Source organism: Grampus griseus (genome assembly GCF_964374135.1).
Source record: "Grampus griseus genome assembly, chromosome: 15".
In the NCBI taxonomy this organism is placed as follows: Eukaryota; Metazoa; Chordata; class Mammalia; order Artiodactyla; family Delphinidae; genus Grampus; species Grampus griseus.
Window position 1 is genome coordinate 119,885 of NC_139009.1, and position 24,092 is coordinate 143,976.

Consider the following 24,092-nt stretch of genomic DNA (forward strand, 5'->3'; position numbering starts at 1 on the left):
TGACCCTTTGCAAACGGTTTAATTTTCTTGAGTCTTCTCTTTGTTTCCTTAATTGAGAAAGGGAAATTCATTCAGTAACAGAGCATTTTGCTGGGCACTGAAAATATAAAGTTGAATAAGACTTGGTCTTCTCCTCAAGGACCTTTGGTGAAACGGGAGGCATGTAAACAAATGAGATGATGAGATATTTAAAGTAGGCAGATGCGAAGCTAAGATACCCACCAAAACGATGAAGTGCCGAGATGTAACCTTAACAGGAAATATGCGAATATCACGTGAGAGCTTTAAAACACTCCTAAAACAGCATTAGACTTGGACAAACAGAAAGACAGCCATTATCCTCGCTTTGGACAAGTGAACATCATAAGGATGACAATTTTCCTTACGTTTTATATATATATATATATATATATATATATATATATATATATATATATATATATATATATATATATATAATTAATATAATTTAACACAGTCCCACTGAAAAAATAGTAAGTCTTTTTTCTGGAGATGGTTAAGTTGATTCTTAAGTTCACACATGAAAATAAACAAAAAGAACAGCCAGGGAAACCTGCAAAAAAAAAAAAAAGTGAGAAGAATTGCTTAACTTGCTACATTTAAAAAATATCATAAAGCCTTGTAATCCGATCAGTGTGGAAAAATGAGCAGACAAGTCTTTCCTGTATTTTCAAATTTTTCAACTCACTACGCTTTAGACCTACCTTCAGCTTAATGATTCTCTTTTTGCTATGTCTAAATTACTGTTAAATCCACTTATTGTGTTTTTGATTTATTCTATTTTTCAACTCCAATTTTTTTTCATTTCTCTCCTGTAGTGTCAATTTTCTGCTGAAATTCTCCACCCTTTTAATTCCTTGAATGTATACATCATAATTTATGATAATCCCATTGCAAATGAGTGCATTCACTGTATAATTTTTATAAGTTTAAAGGTTTAAATTTTGTAAGCTTGCAAGTATGCAAGACAATACCACATAGTGCTTAGGGACACATACATATGTAATAAAAGTGTAAAGAAATATATGGAATTAATAAACAGCTAATTCAGGATGATGATTACCTTTGAGTCAGAAAGGGAGGGAGATTGGGAAGAGTGTTTTATTTCTTGCTGGGTGATGATAATGCGAGTCTTCATTTCTTTTTCCATGTCTTATGAATTACGTTATAAAAAAGTCAACACTTGTTTGTATAAAATGTAAGTCTATAAGAACACAAAGCAGGATAATAATCTGGAGCATAAGGATCGTTTGGCTGCTGTGTGGAAGCAAGGAATCAAAACTGGAAGCCATGACAATAGTCTAGGGTTAGAGTTAAATTCAGAACACTCTACTGTTGTAATCGTGGTGGTGGTTAAATCACTTATAAATCTAGTGTGAAGGTTAAATAACAAAGCATTAAAATAACTATAATTACAAGAACTTGTTGATGTACACACAGGTAAAAGAGATAAATTGTAACATTAAAAACATAAAATGGAGGGGGGGAGAGTAAAAATGCAGAGCTTTAATATGTGTGCTAAGTTGTTATCAACCTAAAACAGACTGTTATAAATATAAGATGTTTTATGTAATCCCTCATGGCAACCACAAAGCAAAAATCTACAGTAGATACACAAAAGATGAAGAGAAAGGAATCTAAGCAGACCACTACAGAAAAGTATCAAATCACAAAGAATGAGTGCAAGAGGGGAATATAGGAACAAAGGAATCACAAAACCACCAGAAAACAATGAACAAAGTGGCAATAGTAAGTCCGTACCTACCAATTATTACTTTAAGTGTAAATAGACTAAATTCTCTAATCAAAAGACACAGACTGGCTGAATGGATTAAAAAAAAAAAGACTCAACTATATGCTGCCTACAAGAGACTCACTTCAGCTTTAAGGACACATGCAGACTGAAAGTGAAGGGATGGAAAAAGATATTCCACATAAATGGAAACCAAAAGAAAGCAGAGGTAGCTATACTTATATCAGAAAAAACAGACTTTAAGCCAAATACTGTCATAAGAACAAAGAATGTCATTATATAGATAAAGTGGTCAATTCAACAAGAGGCAATGACATTTGTAATTATTTATGTGCCCAACATAGGAGCACCTAAATATATAAAGCAAGTATTAATAGGCCTAAAAGCGGAAATAGACAGCAATACAATAATAGTGGGGTACTTTGATACCCCACTTTCACCAATAGATAGATCATCCAGACAGAAAATCAATAAAGAAACATTGTCTTTAAATAACATGTTAGACCAATAGCAGAAGAATACACATTCTTCTCAAGTGCACATGGAACATTCTCCAGGATAGAGCCTATGTTAGGTGCAAAACAGGTCTTTATAAATTTAATGTTGAAATCACATCAAGCATCTTTTCTGACCACAGTGATATGAAACTAGAAATCTACTATAAGAAGAAAACTGGAAAATTCACAAATATGTGGATACTAAACAACATGCTCATATATGGCCAGCCCACAGATAACATCATACTCAACGGTGAAAATGTGAAAAATTTCCCTCCAAGATCAGGATGCCCACTGTCACCACTTCTATTCAGCATAGTACTGGAAGCCCTAGCTAGAGCAATTAGGCAAGAAAAATAAATGAAAAGCATACAAATTGGAAAGGAAGAAGTAAGGTTATCTCTGTTTGCAGATGGCATGTTATTATATGTAGAAAACCCTAAGTGCCCATCAACGGATGAATGGACAAAGAAAATGTGGCGTATATAAATAAAAGCAGAAAATCCTGGAATTTGCGGCAATATGGATGGAACTTGAGGGTATTATGCTAAGTGAAATAAGTCAGTCAGAGAAAGACAAATAGTGTACGATCTCATATGGGAAGCTAAAAAAGCCAAACTCCTAGAAACAGAGAGTTGATTTGTGGTTACCAGGGGTCAGGAGGTGGGGGAAATTAAGAGATGTTGGTCAAAGAATACAAACTTCCAGTTTCTAAGACGAATATGTTCTGGGGATCTAGTGTACAGCACGGTGACTATGGTTGATGATATTGCATCGCACAACTGAAATTTGCTGAGAGAGTAGAACTTAAGTGTTCTCACACCCACAAAAAAGTAAATATGTGAGATGATGGATGTGTTAATTAACTAAGTGGGGATCCTTTCGCAATGCATATGTATTTCAAAGCATCATGTTGTACCCTTTAAATATTGTACAACTTTGTCAATTATATATTAATAAAGCTGAAAAAAAGAGGTCAGTAGCATAGTCATGGAGGTGGGTTTTAACATCCAGACCAACCACAGACCTCTGGTTACTTTACAAAAAGAAAATAAGAAAAACAAAATCAAGACATTAACTTCACATTTTAAAAACATTTATTTAGGGACAATGGAACCATATCAACATAACTTTATTCTACTGCTACCAATGAACAAGCGTAACCTCATAAAGAAGGAAAGTTAACAGATGACATCTTTTTTTAATGCATAGGGGTTGAATTTCTTTGTCATAGCGTGTTTCTTACATACAATTTTTGAAGGTATAGAGATAATTTTTAAGGATTAATATTCTAGTTAATACCTACAACTCTAAGTATTACTTAATACACTATTTAAGCTGATTTATTCTTTTCTAGTCACTTTGCAAATATATAAATTGGTATTGATGCCCCTATCCTTAAGATTCTCCAGATAAAATAGTCATCATATACCTAGCCAAATCAGATGTTTAGTGATGTTTGAAAATGAACACAAAAGAAATGTGACCATATAAATTAGAGGATATTAAACTATTAAATAGTATATGTGATAAAAATCAGTGGAAAGTATTTAAAGATATGTAACTATATATATCTATATCTACATATATAAACAAAATCTTTTACATACTGGATAAAAGTTTACAGAATAAACAGAAGTGTTTTTAAACTTATACTAAACATTGTTTAGCTGAAGAGTAAATCCTGCCAGTGTAGTAATAATTTTTTTGTAATTCTCAAAGAAGAAAATAATATAAACTTTAATTCATGGTAACATAGTTGGCTGGAAAAATGCCAGTTTGACCTCGAAGGTTTCCTTCCCACCAATCAAAATGTGAATCTGTTTTTGATATAACTGTGATTCTGTCTCCAGCTTGAAAATTCAAATCTCCTGGCTGTTGTCCTTCAAAAGAATATAGTGCTGTCACTTCAAGAGGTTGGTTCAAATTGCCTAAAACAAGAAAAAAGCATTTATTCACATTTTTATGAGAAAAACTGGAAGTATGTGTAGGTAAGATATAAATTAACAACTCAGGGCTTGGTATTCTGATGTCGGAGGCCAGCAGAACTCACAGCACATGGTCTGTGTGATTTTCATCATTTTATTAAACTTATGCTTTTCTTCTTTGTAAAGAGTAAATATTTGGTAATAACATTTCCTAAATCCACACAAGTCAAACTGCATATTGCTATGTACTTAAATATGTGTTTGGCAAATATTTGTGGTTATAATTGTTTAAATTTTGAATAAACTATAAGATAATATTATTGTTTTTCCAATTTTAATAGAATAGTCATGGTAGCTTCAATGAATTATAGCTATTAGATAAAAGATGATATTTATGCACTTGATTGTATCATAAAAGATTCAATTTAAAAACCGTGCTCTGTGGTCATCGATAATGAGGATTCCAACTTGGATGCATTTGCTGATTCATCAGTAGACACTTCTTTTCCCCAGGCTTTTACGGCTATTTTCATTTCTGTACTTACTTGATCCTTTCTCTCAAAAGAGAGATGAAATTCAAATTAGCACATCAAGAAGCATGTCTACATATATTTAACCAGAACTTCAACCCATATTGGGAAAAAAATACCTTGAGAATTGAGGGGGTAACATGAGTAAAAGACATTAAATATTACAAACTGTATAGCATCATAATAAATATAAAGAAACAGATACCTTCTGGGTACTCAGCTACATGGAATTTGGCATTTCCATGTTTCGTATAATTTTGTGCAATTAGATGCTTGTTAAATGCATCTCAGTACAGTTGTACTGAAAATATAAATAACCAAATTCTAAATCCAGTTACTTATTTGAGCCTATAATACTATAATAAGAAAAAATAAAGTGACCTTGGACTATTAGTAAGAAATGAAAATAGTCAACACTCTAGTTAAACTACATTTACTGAAGCACTGAATGTGTATCTCACACAAGATGGGGCCAGAGCTCTTTCAATAAAGCGCGCACCGTGTAGTTGAGTTCTCCTAAAGGAATCACTTTAATAATAGCTAATGTAATTATATTAGCGGTATTACTGGTACAGTTTTTCTCTATAAAATAGAAAAGTTCTGTATATTTTTATATTTTATACTGTATTTACTTTTAACCTGTTAATTTTAAGAAATAAGATTAAAAGTGTGTCATTAAAAGAATAAAATTTTGATATAGTCTGGATAAAATCAAAACCCGTTAAATGACTACTAACACATGAATGAACAGTCGTTACTATGTACTTTGAAAAGTAGCTATAATACTACATTGAGATGGGACGTGCAGAAATGCCATGCCTCACTGTGATTAGATCAGAAGAACGTAAGTTAATGTTAAAGAAAAAAATCATTCTGAAAACTATTTTCCTATATCAATAATTACATTTATGACCTCCATATATAAAGCTCAATCTCAATTAACCGAACTTAATTAATGAAAACCCTTGAGTAACTCTTCCTCCCCCTCTTGTCTCCCAGACGTTTCGGATAATAGAAAGAAGCACGTAAAAAGAGAGTGCTTGTGAATATCAGGGAATGTTCTGGAAGCCAGAGCCATCTTAGCTGCCATACATGTACACATTTGTAGCACTGATTACAAAATCAGAGATGCATAGGAATGGTGACCAACATGATAACAGGTGTCATTCGGTGTGGCTATGATAAGAGCAGCTCCTGTAGCCCGAGCCGGGCACTGGGATGAGCACCCTCGTCCCGCACTTCCTAGGAGGCAGCTCCCGCATCGCCACTTCACAGAATATGAACCTGAGACTTGCAGACGTGAAGTGATTTGCCCAAGGCGGGGAGATCTGAATCTGGAAGTCTGTCTCCAGGCAATCTTAATCACTGCTGAGATTACACCCCAGGTCCTCAGCAACCATGAGTCTGAAATTGCATCCAACAGACTGAACTCAGGTTCACCAGTGCATTTTGCTTTTGTCAGGCAGACTTTCAAGGAGAACTAGTATATTTGCCTGCATCACTGAGTTATCCAGACTGTGCAAATAATGAGAACATCCGATGCTGAGGACCCCTAGTAATCACTGATAACTGAATTTGTTTTTAGCAGTTTTAGAAATATCTTTTATGATGAATAAGTTAGAGGAAGAAAGATGTTATGACCTAAAGAAAAGACAGAGGGGATCACAGACTTGGTTCAATCCCTGCCCCCCGACCAGGGGTTGCCATTGCCTCTGAATTGCGGTTTCCAAATAAGATAATGGGAAAGATGGGTATAAGGGCAAAGCAGATGGCTCTGAGTTGCAGCAGAGGACAAGGCGGTGCTGCTGGGTTTGAGGACGCCAACGGTCAACGCTCCTCTTCCCACCTGAGTTTCGAACAGAGGTGAGGCAGAGAGGGAGGTGTCGTGGCTGGTAGAGCTAGTGAAGAGTGTGGCTAAGACAGGCCGACAGAGGGGTGCCAGATTCCTCAGCCAACTCACCAGCCAGGCAAATCCCTCTACCTCCTGGCAGGAGCGTAGAAGAGTCGGGAGTTGAGGGGTCGTTGGCAAAGTTCGTTCACATGAAAACGAAGGAGTGAGCCCGGCCGAGTAAGGGCAGGTGCTCCCAGGAGGGACCAGTTCACAGGCCAGTGCCATGCCCTGCTGCTAGCTTGTTCTTCAATAAGCTCAAAATGACTTAAAGTTCCTCTTTACTGTAAATAGTTGTGATAATTTCCATAAGGAGAAGTTTAATGCCCACAAAATACTTCATTAGGAAAGGTGAGCCAAGGAGATATGTTCTTCCAGGAAGGGAGACCACCCTGGAAACCACGGACGCAAAGCCCACTGGGTCACTATAGCAGCCAGCGTTCACAGACGCCTTCCTTCTGAGCAGTAGATGCCTTCAAGTTTTATATTCCTGCACTCAAAAGAATCTGGAGGATCTCTGAAGCAATTGACCATTTTCAGCAAAATATTCAAGTTTAATTCAAATAGAGGTTATTTTTCTCTCCCAACTCAGGGCTACGCTTGACAGGAACCAGATTACAATCAGCTTTGGCGACTGGCAGCTGCTCTGAGGCTCATAATTAGCAGGTCTGCGCCCGCGGGATGCTGCTACTTTACTTCTCAGCGGAGCCTGCGTGACGTAACCCATATGCAGCCGACACATCTGGCCCAAGACATGACTCAGAAGAATCTCAGCCTTTGGAAGTTCCCCTTCAAGAAGCAACCAGAAATAAGAGAACACAGCGATGCCTTGCTTCACATTCACTGCAGTGATGAGCCGGGCGGCTGACTTGATCCTAGCGCCATGCCCCTCCAGGCTACGTGTGGCGTCTATAACTTTGGTGACCGTGTCCTCTGTAGGAGTGTAAGGGTCAATGGCGAGTGAGCCGGATGAGGCTACCAGGCGAGGCCACCAGACCAGCGGTTCTCAAAAGGCAAAGTCTGGGCCTTTTATGGTTGTCACACCCCCTGGGGAGGGGGCATCGAGTGGGCTTAGTGCATGGGTACTGCTGAAATCCGCACAGCACAGGACAGCCCCACAAGAGAGAGCCGCCCACTGTGCCCAAAGTGTCACTGACAGTCGTGGGGTGGATGAGAAGAGGATGATGGAGGCTGACCGAGGAGGTACAGACCTTCAGTTACAAAACACCCCAGTAAACAGGGCTGTGGACGCTCAAGGCTTGTTTCACCGAGAGGCCAGATGACAAGGTGGTTTGGAGCTTCCAAAGGGTGCAAAGCAAAAGTACGTACAATCTGGAGAATTATCGTTATGCCCGGGCAAAATTGCAGCTCGTCTGTGGGCATGGGACAGGCTGTGGGGAGCCAGATGTCCCGCTCAAATGGGTTTTCAGCTCGAGCCTGAGGACTGTGGGTTGTGACTTTTCCCTGCAAGGCTGATAGACCAGGTGTAAGGAAGCCCTTGGTAAGAATTTAACCGTTTCACACGGTAATGTAAAGTAAGATTTACTTTTTAAATAGACTTTAAATCTTTCCTTACATTTTCTTCTTCAAAACTCTTATATTTTGAGAAAGAACTAAAATAAATATTTATATTAACTTATTACGTACTGTTTATACCACTTAACTTGTCCTACCCTCAAATATAAAAGCAAAACCCAACCACCCACCCAACCATGGGAAGTAACATTGTGTTTGGATCACACAGCCAGTGAATGAGAGTATTGGCTGTAAGTCGGAGCCTCTGTCTCCAGAGCCCAGTTAGGGTTTTGTTTCTTCTTATTAGACATTTTCCCTTATTGCTTTTTAAGAGATATTTCTAATATTTATTAGGCATCTATACTACAGGTACAGACTTCAGAGAAATCTGAGAAAAGGAACCCTACTTCCCAGAGTCACTTTGCCAAGGCCTTCTTGGGGGTGATCCACATTGGGGGGCGGGGGTGGACCACAGCCTCGGCTCAATTGTAGCTAATGTCCCTTATCCCTCAGGTCCCGATGGGCCCCCTTCACCAAGCAAGTCCAGCCTGTCTGTTGACCTTATCAAGTTTAATCATTCTAACTGTGTAGAGCATGTTTGTTTTTGTTTTTTTTCGGTACCCGGGCCTCTCACTGCTGTGGCCTCTCCCGTTGCGGAGCACAGGCTCTGGACGCGCAGGCCCAGCGGCCATGGCTCACGGGCCCATCTTCCCGGACCGGGACACGAACCCGTGTCCCCTGCATCGGCAGGCGGACTCTCAACCACTGCGCCACCAGGGAAGCCCCAAAGCATGTTTTAAATGAAGTGCTTCTCAAGATAACGTGGATATCCCATAAATCAAAGAAGCGGCGCTAAACAACTTCCCAGATATTTTCACAAGCTGCCAGATTATAATCACAAACTAGGAAGTTCGTGATTATAAGATGGTTGTGAATCATTTGTAAAACAGAGATATTTTCATTTACCAACTCTCTCCCGGTAGCTGGAAAGTTCAGGATAGAGATTATATTCATTTCTGTTACCTGAAAAAAAGTAAATAGATAAATAAAAGAGGGGGAACATTTAGAAAATTTATTAGTATATAAAATACCCAAGAATGTCAAAGCTTGTTCTCGTTAAGCAAATATTTTAAATCACTCTGATAGAAATATCATTATTTTATCATCTTTAAATCAAGAGGAATACCTGAATATTCCTCAGGTATTCCTATTTTCTACCCGAAAATAGACCAAACGTAAGGCAGATGGTAAATATCTGATAGCCGTATGACCAGACGCACATAAACTACAACTCATGGCCTTGCAATTACACATTCATGAAAAATACAGACACCTCTTTTTCCAGAAAATACCTGAATAAGCAAAGTTTGTAATCCCCAAGCCAGTGATTTTCAGACATTCTTGCTTGTTTAACATCTAAAGTAATTTTTAAACAGCAAGTATTCACTTGTATGTTTTTAAATTGATACCTAAAATTGTTAACTGTAAGCTTAAGGGTGTACTTTTTAGCATATTTCAATATCAATTACTTAAACATTCATCTCACTCCCTTTGTGGATAAAAGGATCTAAATATGATAGTGATCTGAACCTATCAGCATTCATTAAAGAAAATCAACAAGATGTTTTTCATTTTTAACCTTCAAATCATATTTTCATTTAATTTGTCCCAAAGATTTTCTAGCAATGTATTAATATTGTACTTTATGTAAGTGTCTACACTACAAATTTGTACATAAATTTACTTTTAAAATTGTATTTTATGTAACACGATCACCTATTAAATAATTTCTTATAGATTGAGTTATCATAATCATTATTAGCACACATTGATCAAAACTTTAAATATAGTATGAATTTGTTAATTTACTAAACAGGAAAGTAAAAGGTTATTTGAAATGCATCTCAATAAGTGGACAAGACTTTTAAAAATTAGTTCATATACACGGGATGAGTATTATTTCTGGAATGACATAGTTTCAACATAAAATTGTATTTCAGTGTTCTTTTTTAAAGATATAGGTGTTAGGTGTTAAGGAAGCTGGTTGTTATAAAAACTAGAGAGGGCAAGAAAGAGATATTTTATAGGAACGTAACAGAATTTTTTTATGTCCCTTCTAAGATAGAGGTAAAAAAAACTGCATAGTTATCTATCATCAAAACAATAGCAATAATAAAATATTACTTATGAAATAATATACTATTACAATTTTTTATTTTGGTGATAAGTAGCTATGTGATTTTTAAAATAATTAATATATAATGATAATATTAATTACTATTCTTATTATAAATTCAGATAACAGTGCCATTAGGTCTCTCTTCAGTTTTGTTGAAAGCAAAAAAAAAAAAAAAAATGTAAATCACCTAATCTACAAAGTATTTACTGCTCATCAGACTTAACTAACTATACCAACGTTAACACCCATATTTCACACTGGATCATTGTTCTTTCATTTTGGGGACAATGTACTGTAGTATGATTAAGATGGTTTGGGGTTTGCTTTTCTTATTCAAGTGTGAAAAAAAAGTACCGTGAAAGGACAGAAGAGAGAGAGGGTAGCCTGAACATCATGTTCTCACTTGGACTGGCTTTAAGAAAGAACATGTGTGGAAACTGGTCATCTGTAAACTGTATCTCTTAAATTACCTATGCCCAGGTGCCCTTTCACAGTCTCTGTGTTCCCCCTAAGGACAGAGGTACACCACTTTGAAGGCCAGTGGCCTCAGAAGTTTATGAACAGAAAAATATAGAAATAAGCATTGGCAAGGTGGGGAAGAGGGTACAAATACCAGAGAATCTATTTTTAACAACTGACTATAAACAAGAGATTTGGGGTTGGTGATCATATATAAGACAAAATATATGCAAATTAAGACTTTCTCAACTATTAAAATAAGCACTCTGAAATATAAATGGGAAAGTACATTCCATTCAACACAGCAAACCAAAATCACAAAGTATTTAGGAATAAATTTAACAAGAAAGGCACAGAAACTATGAAATCTTAGGAAAGACATAAAATAATATCTCAACAAATGGAAAGCATAAAATAGGAAGATTATCATAAAAATGCCAAGTAATGTAATGTAATGTTATTGTAATGTTATTGTATGTAATGTTATTGTAATTAATATAAAAATCACAGAATTCATGTAAGTACATAATATTACTTCAACTAGAATTGCATATTGGGGGTCGAGGGGAGTATTGGTAAAATGATCTTAAAGTATATGAAGAGTTAAGTATCCACTAACTGCAAGAAGAAACCACTGCAAGAAAATTTAGGATACCGTGAATGCAATCTTGTATAGGAGGGAAGTCCTTAACCCTGACTAAAAAATACAAACCTATGAAAATAGGTGACAGATATATTTTTACATAAAAATTAAAACTTTCATATAGTAAAATACATGAGAAATAAGATCAACAGACAAATGATACATGTAGAAAAATAAACTGTCATCCAAATGACAAAGCCCTTAATATTACAAAGCACTCCTACAGGCTGAAAATGCAACAAATATTCCAATAGCAAAAAATTAACCAATGAAATAAAGAGACTTTTCAGACAAGATTAAATTCCAAACACCAGCAATAGTATGAAAAAATATTTAAATCACTAATAGGGACAAAAACTATCCAATTAACAAGGAGATATAACCAACCCTCAGACTTGTAAACACCTCAAGACACTCCAACATTAACAGTGATGAGGAATGAATATGGGGAGGAATGTTACGGTGGCGGGTGTACATAGCAGGGAGTGTAGGTATATGATGGCGGTGCACATGGTGGGGAGTGCATATGGTGGGGAATGGCTAATGAGACTCTGCAGTAGTAAAAACTTTTAAAAAGCAATCTACTAAATCTGTTAAAAATTTAAAAATATATCCTTTGACCTGTCATGTCCGTTCCTGGTATTTATCTTTTAAGAAGTGCCAATGTTGTAGACAACTTAACTTTAAAAGATATTAATTGTGGCATTGCTCAGCATGGGAAAAAAACTGAAAGTTAATATCTATCAGTAAGAGAGTGGCTGAATAAAATATGTACATCTACACGATGGAATGTTAAATAGCCTTTAAAAAGAATTAGAGTTGTATCAGTTGATTCAGGGATTTCCATGAGGTGTTGTTGAGCAAAAGGAACAAATAACCCACAAACAAACAAGCTATAGTAAAGCATAAATAATAAGACAGCATTTTTGTGAGACAACAGCAAAATATTCTGCCTATGCGTATCTACGTGTTTGCACACGTGCCCACGTGTAGGAATATAGAAACATGGAGAAAAATATCACTCCTGTTGTTCACATGGGTGTGCTGGGATGAGTATGGAAGAGGGTGCCGTGCAAGTTAAGACAGAGGAGAAATGGGAAAAAGGGAATGAGTCCCAAAAGAAAAAGAAAAAAAATGCTTTCAAAAACCATATTTATGAACCACGTATGTACTTATATAAAATTATATATGTGAGGATATATAAAAAATTAAGATTTCATTTTTTAATAAAGAACTTAAGAATAGGTCAGGTTTAAAATAAAAGGTTGAAAATAGATACCAGTTTAAAATTTTCCTTTTATTGAATAAAAAATGGGTGTTCGCAACTGGGGATGATACGCTGCATGAGAAAAAGTGATGAGCATGTGAAAAAAATAGGAATCGAGCAACAAATAATGCAGCTAAAAAGTCAAGGAAGAAGGAGAGTATTCACAAGGACATATGGTGAATAGAGTTGAGTTTGCAGAAACGTGCACAGGCAAGAAGGTGAGCTGGCAAGGACACTGCGAAAAATAGGGAGAGCAGCCCCTGCCGACACAGATCGACAGATCAGAAGACACGAGATCACTGTGGGAAACAGACAAGCCAAGGCTGGCTGGAGTAGGGGATCCAGTGACCAAAGATGATGGTGAGATTTTAAAATACATGCTCAGGAAGAATATGCATGAGAAACAAATCTTCCAAGATTTTTCCATTGTCAGGTGAGAGGAGCTTCTCGAGATAAGGTAAGTAGCTTTTTAATCTACACTGACAAGGAATTGATATTGAGGACGAACAGGATTTTTATGTCAGCATGATACAGATACCTATTCTCTTAGCAAGGAAATTTTAGAAACACTATGTATTTTAAAGTATACACATGGGTCAGATTTTAGGTAATCACTCAGATCTAAAACATCAATAAAAATAGATTCAACGCTCTCACATCTTACTACTGAAAGTAAGAGGGTAAACAAATGAATCACCACAACATGAATGAAAAATAGACTATCCCGTTTGACAGAAGAAGGCAGCACCCCAGCAGAACGGGACACAGAGTAAGTTGCTAGGGCGGGGGCGGGGGTGGGTCATACAGAAGAACAGGTCTGTTCCTGAGGATCTTCCTGGAAGGGGTGAATTTAAGCTAAAGGCACAGCCAGGAATCAATATAAGGGCTATGAGTCATGTTTCACGCCCAATTCTCAACTGTACTTCCTTCCAGCATGAAAACTGGGCAAATGGATACAGAGCACGGAGGGGGAGGGGCAGAACGGGCTCCGTGCCCTCGGCAGCACTTTGACACTTCCAGTCCCCTCCTCCCAGAACTTATCATACGCTGTTGACCCTTGAATAACATGGGTTTGGACTGTGTGGGTCCTCTTATACGTGGTTTTTTCCCGATAAATACATTGGAAAATTTGTCTGAGATTTGCCACAATTTGAAAAAACTCACAGATGAAATGCACAACCTAGAAATATCAAAAGAATTAAGAAAAAGTTAGGTGTGTCATGAATGCATGGAATTTATGTAGATACTAGTCTATTTTATCATTTGCTATGATAACATATGCCCAAATCTTTTACTAAAAGTTAAAATTATCAAAACTTATGGACACACACACTTACAGACCATACATGGCACTATCTGCAGTGGAGAGAAATGTGAACAAATGTAAGCCTGCAGTATTAAGTCATAAGTGCATAAATGAACATACTTATGTGCACGCATAAATGTACATACCGCACTACGGTAACAGTGCGCCACCTCCTGTTGCTATAGCGCTACGGTGAGCTGAGTGTTGCAAGTAATCATCTCCACATGAGGAGCAATCTCTCCAGTAAACTGTGTATCACTGTAATAAGTTCTCTTTCATGGTTCGGGTGTATTTTCCATTGTATTTAGTATGATACTGTAAACCTTGAATAACACCATGGGACCCATACAAAGTGCCACTAGTGGTCCTGGAAGTGCTTCCAAGAAGCAGAGAAAAGTCATTACAAGCAAAAGCTGAACTGCTTGATGTATACTGTAAATCGAGGTCTGCAGCTGCAGCTCCCCACTATTCCAACATAAATAAATTCAGTGTAAGTACCGCTGTAAAAGATGAAAAGGAGGGACTTCCCTGGCGGTCCAGTGGTTAAGACTTCACCTTCCAATGCAGGGGTTGCGGGTTGGATCCCTGGTTGGGGAGCTAAGATCCCACATGCCTCGTGGCCAAAAAACCAAAACATAAAGCAGAAACAATATTGTAACAAATTCAATAAAGACTGTAAAAATGGTCCACATCAAAAAACAATTTTTTTTTAAAGAAAAGGAAATTCATGAAGCTGCGGCCACAGCTACACCGACAGGCGCAGAAACCTTTTGCGTCTTTGGTGAAATATCTTTTCATCTTGTATTAAAAATGCAGTTTTTATGTGGGTGCAGGATTGCTATCGACTCTAATATGATTTGAGAACAAGCAAAGTCATTATATGAGAGCTTAAAGCAAAAAGAAGGTGAAGGATCTAAAGCTGGAGAATCAAATGCCAGCAAAGGCTGGCTTGATAATTTTAGTAAATTATCTGCTTAAATACTGTCAAGATAACAGGAGAAGCACCTTCTGCTGACCAAGAGGCAGCAGACAAGTTCCCAGATGCCATTAAGAAAATCATTGAGGCGATAGGACATCTGCCTGAACAGGTTTTTAATGCAGACGAAACGACCCTATCCTGGGAAAGAAAAATGCAACCAAGGACATTTATTAGGAAGGAAGAAAAGCGAGCATCAGGATTTAAGGCAGGAAGGGATAGACCAACTCTGCTCCTTTGTGCACAGGCAGTGGAGTTTATGATCAGGACTGCCCTCATCTACAGAACTGCTAAACCCCAAACCTGGAAGGGAAAAGATAAACGTAAGCTGCCCATCTTTGGGTTGTACAGAAAGAAGGCCTGGATCGTAAGAATCCTTTTGCTGGATTGGTCCCTGAAATCAGGAAGTGCCTTGCCAGTAAGGGACTGCCTTTTAAATTCTTTTGATATTGGACAATGCCCCTGGCCCCCCAGAGCCCCATGAGTTCAACTCCATGAGTAGACCACCAAGTTGTGTACTTGGCCTCAAACACAACGTCTGTATTTCCAGCCTCTAGATCAGGAGATCATCAAGACCTTTAAAGGCTCTCATCACACATGGTACTCTACAGAAAGAACTGTTGATGCTATGGAAGAAAACGCCTATAGAGAGAACATTATGAAAGTCTGGAAGGATTACGCCACTGAAGATGCTATTGCTTATAGGAAAAGTCATGAAAGCCATCAAGCCTGAAACAATAAACTTCTGCTGGAGAAAACTGTTCCAGATGTCGTGCATGACTTCAGAGGATTTACAACAGAGCCAATCAAGGAAATCATGAAATAGATCGTAGATATGGCCAAGGAGATGGGGGCGGAGGGTTGCTGTGAAGGGTTTCAAGACAGGGATCTTGGAGAATTTCAAAAGCTAATAGACACCACACTGGAGGAATTAACAAAAGATGACTAGATGGAGATGAGAGCTTCTGAACCAGTGCCAGACGATGAGGAAGAAGACGTAGCAGTGCCAGAAACAAACTGACATCAGACAATCCGGAAGAGGGTTCTGATTATTCAAGACTGCTTTTAACTTGTAGGATATGGGCACTGAAAGTAAAGCAAACAGTGGAAGGAGGACTGGGATCCTATAGACCCACTTTTAGAGAAATGAAAAAGCACAACAGTCAGAAATTACGATGTATTTCCATGGAGTTACACTGAGTGTGCCTGCCTCCCCTGCTTCCCCCTCCCCCACCCCTCCCCCACCTCTGCCACCCCTGAGACGAGCCCTCCCCCACTCCAGCCTGCTCAACACGTGCAGGAGGAGGATGAAGACCTTTATGAGGATCCACCTCCACTTAATGAACAGTAAATAACCAGCATGCTGTTCGGTTAATAAACTTTCCCTGGTGTACGTGTGAATGTCCACATGTGAAAATCTAATAATTGTATGGGACGTCTTTGTGTTATCACCATCATCGCCTAAGTGTTCATCGTGTGGAACATCCTGGGCAAGACTTGTATAGAAGTGGATAGCCTATTCTCACACAGGCATAAGGTGAGTCATATTTAATACAAAATTAATAATGTGTTAGTTTTCTTACTGTTTTATAACTTGGCTTTCAAAGAATTACATTGCTGTACCGTATGCCCCTCTCTCTCTCTCTCATAATTGGAGAAACTATCAGTCTTCATCGCATGTAAGTGGTTTTTAAAAAATGTAACAATGTTTCTAATACTGTATTATCAGTATGGCTGTAATACTGTGTGCTATCCAAATTTCATAACTTCTCACTCATTAGCGTACAGCCTAGGCTACCGTGAAGCAGTCATATTGCTGCTTCTTTTTCATCAATGCATGAATCATTATACCTGTAAATACGAATTTCTTTTTCTACTATCTTTTCACTTTTTATGTCTAGTGTTAGTAATACATATAACATTTACAGTTTTTTGTATCATATGAGACAATATTGATGTACGTACTGACAGACTATTCATCTTGTAAACAGACAATGTAAACTTATGGTATAAATAAATACAGTAAAGTACGATCAATGTATTTTCTTTTCCTTATGATTTTCTTAATAATATTTTTTCTAGCTTACTTTATATAAGAATATAGTATGTAACACATATAACATACAAAATACGTGTTAATCAACTGTTCATGGTACCAGTAAGGCTTCCAGTCAGCAATGGGCTATTTGGGGAAGTCAAAAGTTATATATGGACTTTTGACTGCATGAGGGGTTGGTGTCCCTAACCTCTGCGTTATTCAAGGGTCAAGTGTACTTCCTTCCAGTAACGGCAGTTACTTTTCCACCTGTGATATCTCTGCTCCTAGAAGGAAAGTTCTTTAAAGGCAAGAGGTAAGTTAGATTCATCACTGTGCTCTCAAAAGCCACAGTCCAAAGCCACTTGCAGAACAGTTAATTATTACATGAAACATTGCCTACTTTAATATATTGCTATTTACTGGTAACCTCTATACATGAAAAGCAGAATTCCAAGAGTGACTGTCATAAAAATGAGTGATGGAAAGAGGTGTAAAGGCCAAAAGCCTGGTGCTTTACGAATTTATCCTATTTTAAAACCACCTTATGAAACCCTGAGCTCCCAAGAATGTATGGTCAAATTAATATTCAGAAATATAAATCTATGTGTATATGAGAAAAATAGGCTTAGTTTCCATTTCAAATTAGCAGGATAATAGTCTTTGGAAGAAATGACAAAAAAAGAAAAACTTTAAAGATAAATCACTTTGTGAATTGGAAAAAGCATTTTCTGAATGAGAATAGACATTTTCACAAATTACAGGAATGAGAATTTGCCTTGTGTGTTTAGAAGAGACCGAGCATTTGTTTTTCTCTCTTTAATACTCATTAGTTCTTCTATTTGACACCAAAGTAATGACTTTAGATCTATCATTAAATGTAGCTTGATTTCTTAATAATATTTCACGATTACTTAATTATAAATGTATTTGAATTGCAACACAAATATTTACTTTGAGAGCCAGAATTGAGCTGTGCTTGTGCAGACGATTGCCGTGGTCTTGACAATGGTTTTGAAGGTAATTCTTTAGCCTGGGAGGAAAGACAACAACAAAAAATGCATGTGATTTTAAAACTCTGTTTTTACTTAGGAGCATATAAGGCTCCCCCCCCCACAGTGGGTGTACACGGCAAACGTTATCCTATGCACTCATTAACAGAGCACACGTACTGCTCTGGGCCACATCTGGTTGAACTGGACAACACGCGGGTGACGGCTGGGGCGCGCTTCTATAACCGGAAGCTTCCCTCATCCTGGCACCTTTGACACCGCGCAGGTGGAGCAGAGCGATGCGCTGACCCGGAAGGGGCCACGCGGCTCCGAAAGGTGCGGAACTGGACGAACGAGGCGCACAAAACCCTCTGCACGTCAAGGCCCCTGGCTAGCGGCAGTTATTAGTATTATCAATTAATATTATAAAGTTCTATCCTTGCAGAAATGCAATCACGGAGAACCATGTTGCTTCCTGAAATTTGCATAGATGACTGTCAAGGTTTTATGACATTTTCACAAGAACTTTATGTTAATGAAATTAAAAGGGAAGTGTAGTAGGTTATTAGAAACCTGATATCAAGGATAGAATGTTCTATATAAAGAAATTTTCTGTGGCTACTAAGAAAAACATAAAAACCAAGCATGATTACAGAAGCCTTCTTCCTCTCCCGTGCTGCTTTTCTTGCATTGATTCGTTGTCCTTCATTTTCATACTTTTCAGTAAAAGAATCAAGAATTTCATAAAGATCTTCTGCTTCAGCAGGCCGTGGTATATCTCCAAATAAAATGTCATAAGCTCGAATGTCTTGACAATAAAATCTAATAAGAAATATATTAAGAACATTTCTTTTGCAGACATAGATCTTTTCTAGAGTTAAATGTAGGACACACAACTGTGTATGTGTGTGTGATTTACTCACATATAGCACTTCATAGATACGACTTTTCAAACACTAACTACAAGCCATAACCCATGTCAAAGCCTCTAAATTCACCTCTCCAAGCTCACCTCTAGAGGCAATCACCATAAATGGTCTGATATTTATATGCTTTTCCCAATAATATAAAAGCACGTCATATATACATACAAACATATATAGAATATTTATACACAAATGCATATAATAAACATATATTTATATAAACACTAATACACATATAATTACAATCACATACCTATACATCTCTATAGGTTTTTACTTTTTAAGTTTCTTATAAAAATGGTGCTGACATAGTTTCCTTAAAATGTTTATTTGTATCAAAATTATGTAAGGATATGCCTTGCATGTTTAGAAGCCCTGCAACTGATTAAGAAGTATGTTTGTTTTAGTTTATCCAGGATTTAGGTGAACTTTAGTTGGAAAATCTTCCAACGGCCTAGAATCACAAATTTCTAAAAGCATTCTTAACTTAAATTTCTCAAATTAATAAAACCAGAAGTAAAAACATTTCTCTTGACTTTACAAGATGGAGAAATTTAAGAATCCCCCCATTCCTCCTATTTTCTGGTTGTTGGGGTCTGCACTGAACGTTTCTGCATGTGCTGTGGGATTCTGGGTAAACGGGCATTGCAGACTTGGTACTCAACTTCTCTCAAGTCTGCTGTAAGCGGCAGACGTGTGTCCACCACCAGCTGAGGCAGCCCTGTCAGGGTCACTATTAGTGGGATTCCTGCCAGGTTCTAGAATTAGTCCTCTCAGTCTTAGCTTTTTATCTTTTTCTCGGCAATTAGACATACTTTCGTGGAAATACAGAAGAGCAGTTTTGGGGAAAATTAGCCAGATGCCGGTTTAAAGTGGAAGTTCCTCGTCGCCTGTTAGGGTACTTCCAAATCTTGTATTTTTTAAATCAAAATTGGTCTCTATCTTATGGAAGAAAGACAAAGGCTGGGCCTAACAATAGGAAACCTCTCATGAGGAACGCTGCACTTTGATGTTATGGAGACGGCTGCTTGCCTTCAGCCTCGAGTCACCCTCTGCCATCTTCACACTCTTCTTCTGCAGCTTCCTCGCCTCTCTCAGCCTGAACAGAATTAAAAAGAATTAGGGCGTTGCTCTGGATGAGGCTTTGGCTGAAGGCAGTGTTGTGGCTGGTTTGGTCTTCAATCCAAACCACTAAAACTTTCTCCGGAGCAGTAATAAGGCTGTTTCGCCTTCTATCATCTGTGTGTTCACCGGAGGAGCACTTGTGATTTCCTTCAAGAACTTTTCCTTTGCACTCACAGCTCGGCTGTTTGGCACGAGAGACCTAGCTTCCGGCCCATCCTGGCTTTGACGTGGCTTCCTCACTAAGCTTGGTCATTTCTGGCTCTTGATTTAAAGTAAGAGACGTGCAACTTTTCTTTTCACTGGAACACCTGGAGGTCTTTGTAGGGTTATTAATTTCAATATTGTTGTGTCTAAGGGAATAGGGAGGCCTGAGGAGAGCGGGGGCAGGGGGTGGTGGTGAGTGGAAACAGCCAGTCTGAGGAGCCATCGGAATACACACTCGTTTACTGATTAGGTTCTCCATCCTATAGGGGTGCGGTTCCTGGTGCCCCAAACAATAACCATGGTAACACCAAGGTCACTGATCACAGATCACCATAGCCAATGTAGTGATAATGAAAAAGTCTGAAATATTGCAGGAATTACCGAAACGTGATGCAGAGACACAAAGTGAGCAAATGCTGTTGGAAAAATGGTGCCAACAGACTTGCCTGTGCAAAGGTTCTCTGTACACTCTTAACGACAGGAGTCTACGAAGTATTACTTTCTCATCGCACGCTCTTCAAATCAATTAAAGTGATTTGCCTTGCACTTACTTTCGGTTAGTTTCTTTCCTCTCAATCAAACAGCTACCTTCTAAAGACATGCCAGCGAAGAGGCCTCTTGACTTGCAGTAAGTAAAGACAGCCGCGGAGCTTCTTAGGGAGACGTCTCCTTCTAAATTCCTGCAAAACAGAAGGCTTTGCATCACAGAACTGTGAGCACGTTCACTTGAAGATGTCTGATTGGCACTGCGCTTCTAACCCAAAAGAAGGATCCTGCTCTGCACTTACTTCAATCATTTTTTTTGCGGGGGGGAAGAAATATTGTTTATTGAATATTTAATGAGGTCACGTCCATAGGGCTTTCTCTTTTTGTAAATTTTATTTTATTTATTTATTTTTTATACAGCAGGTTCCTATTAGTCACCTATTTTATACATATTAGTACATATATGTCAATCCCAATCTCCCAGTTCATCACACCACCAACCCCATCCCCAACTTGAATCATTTTACATATTTCACTTCCTGCTGGCCTAAGCTAGGTGTGTTCAAAGGGGTCTAGAGGACGGACAGTTCATGGCAAGTACACAGCAGGTCAGATGGTTGTAGCACAGTGTGATGCACGTGGAGAACACACGTACAGCTGATACTTTCCCATGTTGTCTTCCTTCCCTAAAACAGGGAAACACACCTCAAGAGTAAAAGACTGTGGTTCTTTTTACAGTGAGTATTTTCATGGAACTTAGAAACATTTTTAAATGATTTTACTGAGTAGCTTCTATAAACAGTCTGGGCTTAAAATATTTAATTGCTCAATTAACTCAAGAATAGTGATTGATAGAGAAGGAAAATACACTTTAAGCATCGTAAGCATCACTCAAGTAAAACACTTCCATCTCAATTTTTCATAATTTAGTTTGAAAAAAAAACCCTTTTTTTCCCTGATCAATGCCGTCCTTTCTCAGTTAATTAAAATTGACTCGACCTGGCTCCTTCAAAGCGTGAAGGTGAATTTTATGTTGATTCCGGTAGACACAACAGCCTGCAGTTCTGAAATATTTAATTTCTTTTTGTGTGTTTTAGTTTCAGATTTTCTCACAGTGGCTGTGTTTTGTATATTTCTTACTTGTAAGCAGCCTCAAACCCTCTGGGGCACGTGTAAATCATAAATTTCTGTCATTTTAATTCGTTTCTCTTGATGAACAACGATGTAGTTTTAAAGCCTTTGCTATCCAAGAGCTGTTCAAATGGGATTTCAGCGCACTCACCTTCCCAAGGGCCCAACTGCCACAGTCAAATTCCCTCCAAGTGTTAGGTTACCGCCTTTTGCAAAAGCTTCTACTGCTCTGTCATAATTCAAAATTATTACCAAATCCGATACCTGAAATGTAGACAGCCGTTTATTTTAAAAATAATGTCTAAACATCATTTGAAATATATGTTTACTAAAACTCAAGATACGATATGCAATGTAGCAAGAATTTCAATGTAGCCAAAGAAGGTGTGAAAGCAGAGCCGTGCTGTACTTTCCGCTGCGGATGTGAGCCGCTAACCTCCCGCCGGTAATCAGAGCGCAGGCCTCTGGGCACTCTCTGTGCATCGAGCACGTGGTGTGAGGTCTCCAGGCATCGACTTCTCAGCAGCCTCGCGGGTTAGTGAGGCTGAGTGACGTGTCCTAGTGACACGTGAACAGGTCACACACAGGTTGGAAGGTCCGGGGGCCCGAGTCTGGTCCCCACCGGCGCCCCTGCAGGGCCACGCGACCCCCAAGCAGAAGCCGCCCCAAAGCGCAGGACACCAGGAGGAAGATTAGTTAACCAGTAGTTATGCCTATTACCATGGTTAATCCTCCAAGTAAAAGCAAGGCTGGAGCGAGTCTCCACGCTCCGGGCGGGTCGCTGTGGACAGGGCGTGTTCTTCAGACTCGCCTCCTCTGGGGCGGGACCCCCGGTGAGGCCGCGCAGGGTGCCCAGGCCACGGCCCCTCACCCCACGACCGCAGAGAGGCGCCGGCTGGGGAGGCCAGACTTTCAACCCAGCTCCTCTTCGCAGCACCGGGCCATCTGCCGCATCTTGGCTCCATTTGGCCTTTTCATGGTTAAAGTCCACGGCAGGACCCGCCCCCTGAACCACCACGTGGAGTCAAGCACGTGTGTCAAGTGCCGGAGAACTGAAGGCCTGAGGGCCTGGCGCTGGGAATCTGGGCTCAAAATGGAAACCATTTGGGTGTTAATTCCACTTCTGCCCCTGGCATATTGTGTGACCTTGGGCAAATGATTGAGTGGCTCAAAGCCCCAATCTCCTCTGTAAAATGGGTATAATAGTAACCAGATTTCTAAGTATATATAATCGTATAGATATATGTATATACACGTATATACGCATATACACAAATCTAGGGTTGTTTGAAAGATGAGTTGAAATCATTTGTAAACCCTGGCATCACATCTCAATAAAATATGTAAAGGCCAAGCAGATTAATGTTTAAAAGATGACTTCATTTATATCGTTCTTTAAATTTTTCAAATCTTTGTTTTCATCTGACAGAAGAATCTGATTATTACCAAATGTGATTACACTCGGAAGGGCCTAGTGGAATTCCTGATACAGTTTAATATGAATCCCTTCATGAAAAATTACACTCAAGTTCCGTAGGACAGACCAAATATGCCAGCTAATTGACACATGCAAAACATATCACTGTGACTCATGTCAACTGTTAATTCCATTTTATACATGGACAGTTTCTGATGATCATTATGTTGAATGATACAGAATTATTTAGCGTTTCTCATGCAAAGTTAAGCAATTTTGCCACTGATTACATAACCAAATCTTATGTACTTTTTAAGATAACACATATGAAATTACTTTGCGTAATGCTTAGGGTATACACACTCAGTGTAAGTCTCCAGCCGTGACCTTGTGGATACTCTAGTTGTTATGTCTCCTTCTACTTGGTACGTCTTAGGATAGTTAAGTAAGGCACAACTCTATGAGTCAATAAAGAAAATAAACTAATCCTTTAATTTTATGTCTAGTCTCAATTCAGTTCTCCTGAAATAAGAGTAAGATAATCCTGTGTTCTTTGGTGACGTGACTAATTAGAGAACCAGGTCCAAAGCACCACAGTTTGAAGAGCAGCGGTACTGACGACGGCTCTTGATTTATTTCCACAGCTTAGAATAAAAAGCAAAACAGATTTCCTGAAAGAAAACCGGAGCAGCGGAGCAAATAAACAGTTAAGACAGACGTTTAAGAATTTGATAAAGGCTTCTTAATAAGTTCGCATTAAGATACAGTTAACTGTAAATAAAATGCGAGTTTTACAACTGAACTCAATTCTTTA

General features: G+C 38.5%; 1 protein-coding gene across 3 annotated transcripts in view; it reads right to left on the bottom strand.

The window, feature by feature from the left end:
* Positions 1 to 3,366: 3,366 nt before the first annotated feature.
* The window catches only part of SH3YL1 (SH3 and SYLF domain containing 1), a 46,656-nt gene continuing 25,930 nt past the window's right edge, over positions 3,367 to 24,092 (bottom strand). For all 3 annotated transcript variants that reach the window (XM_082672825.1, XM_082672824.1, XM_082672826.1), the window contains exons 5-10: positions 22,013 to 22,125; positions 20,796 to 20,924; positions 18,643 to 18,811; positions 17,952 to 18,030; positions 9,099 to 9,155; positions 3,367 to 4,202 (exon numbers count right to left, since the gene is read on the bottom strand). In XM_082672825.1, the coding sequence (XP_082528951.1) occupies positions 4,012 to 4,202; positions 9,099 to 9,155; positions 17,952 to 18,030; positions 18,643 to 18,811; positions 20,796 to 20,924; positions 22,013 to 22,125 (738 nt within the window). In that variant the 3' untranslated portion in view covers positions 3,367 to 4,011. The remainder of the gene's footprint in view (positions 4,203 to 9,098; positions 9,156 to 17,951; positions 18,031 to 18,642; positions 18,812 to 20,795; positions 20,925 to 22,012; positions 22,126 to 24,092) is intronic.